General features: G+C 62.9%; 1 protein-coding gene across 1 annotated transcript; it reads right to left on the bottom strand.

The window, feature by feature from the left end:
- On the bottom strand, window positions 1–1,293 carry WHR41_09706 (uncharacterized protein; the record flags this gene model as incomplete). Its single annotated transcript, XM_069378307.1, has 1 exon — window positions 1–1,293. A coding segment is annotated over one exon (1,293 nt), but the record flags the coding sequence as incomplete, so codon positions are not given.

Raw genomic sequence — 1,293 nt, 5'->3', positions numbered from 1 at the left:
GCCGCCGCCTCGGCCACCGTGGCTGCCGAGTTCGGCTGCGTAGCCGTGATCGCACGTGGCCAAAAACATGTCGAGACACTGCTGAATGGAGCGACCTCCCGTTGTCAGCGACAAAGCGATCAAGCCGCCTGTGCCGGCGCCAACTATGAGGTCGAAGAGCCTTTGCACAGGCACGTGGTGCCCGAGAGCTTGTTCGATTGCCCGGAGCGTCTCCAACTGGACAATCCCGCGTACACCCCCGCCGTCGAGACTGAGCGCGCAAGCTCCCGCCTCGGACGATTTGAAGCTGAACGTCGCAGGCTCTTCCCATTGAGTGTTGGCACAGCGGAGAGGGCATCGGTCAACAACTAGCGACAGCTCGCGCGAGCGCCCGCAAGCACGTGCGCACGTCTCGCACAGCACATGACCGCAAGGCAAGGCGCACTGGGGGCTCTCGATCAGGCACGACAGGCACGTGGAATGGCTCCGTATCGCCGCCACCGACGGTCCGAGGCCACCGTAGAAGTCGTCGACGGACTCCGAATGGAGGTCCCAGGCGATGCGGCGATCCGACGTCGTCGCGTCGGTGCGCTCCCGCCTGTACAAGAAATCAATCTGCAACTGAGACATGGCCTCCTTGAGCTGCCTCTTCCACTGGTCTGCAAAGTCAAGGCCCACCGGAGAGACGTAGCCGCGGCCGGTAGTCGAGGCGATGATGCCTCGGTGATCTTGGTGGCCTTTGACGCCGTGACGAGCCCGCGACATGACGCAGCGCCGCGTGCCGTCGGCGCTCGCGTGCGCGCATAGCGCATGGGACTCCAGGTAATCGTCGACGGCCCGCGCGAAGAATTCCTCGTATGGAGCGCAAAGTATCTCCAGACGCCCCTTTCGATATTTGGCCCAGTCCAGCAAGACGCAGGATGCTACGAAAGACCCCATGCGCTCCAGCAGGCGTCGCAGTCCACTCCGGTCCTCGCGGCAAGAGCGCTGGACGGCAAGACACAGCTGTAGGATGTGGTCGCCGAAGTCGTTGGGGATCGGGTTTCGCGCCAGAGAGACTTGCTTGAAATCGAAAGGGAGGTCGAGATGCGAAGTGAAGTGGTCGAAGCCGCTCTGCAGGTACTTTCCCAGCTCCGCCGCGTCGCTCAAGATGCGCGCGCGTTCCTTCGCCTCGGACGACCTCGCGCAACACTGGCCGATCAGCCCGCGCAGCTGCGAGACTTGCTCTCGCATCCGGTTGATCTGCGAACCCGTCGGCAGCCGAATGACCTTGAAGGAGCTGTAGTAACAAAGCACGAGGTCTTCCACGGAACA

This window comes from Cladosporium halotolerans (genome assembly GCF_011745625.1).
Source record: "Cladosporium halotolerans strain TM138-S3 chromosome Unknown Sca422, whole genome shotgun sequence".
Taxonomy (NCBI): Eukaryota; Fungi; Ascomycota; class Dothideomycetes; order Cladosporiales; family Cladosporiaceae; genus Cladosporium; species Cladosporium halotolerans.
This window is presented reverse-complemented; position numbering and strand designations above follow the sequence as displayed.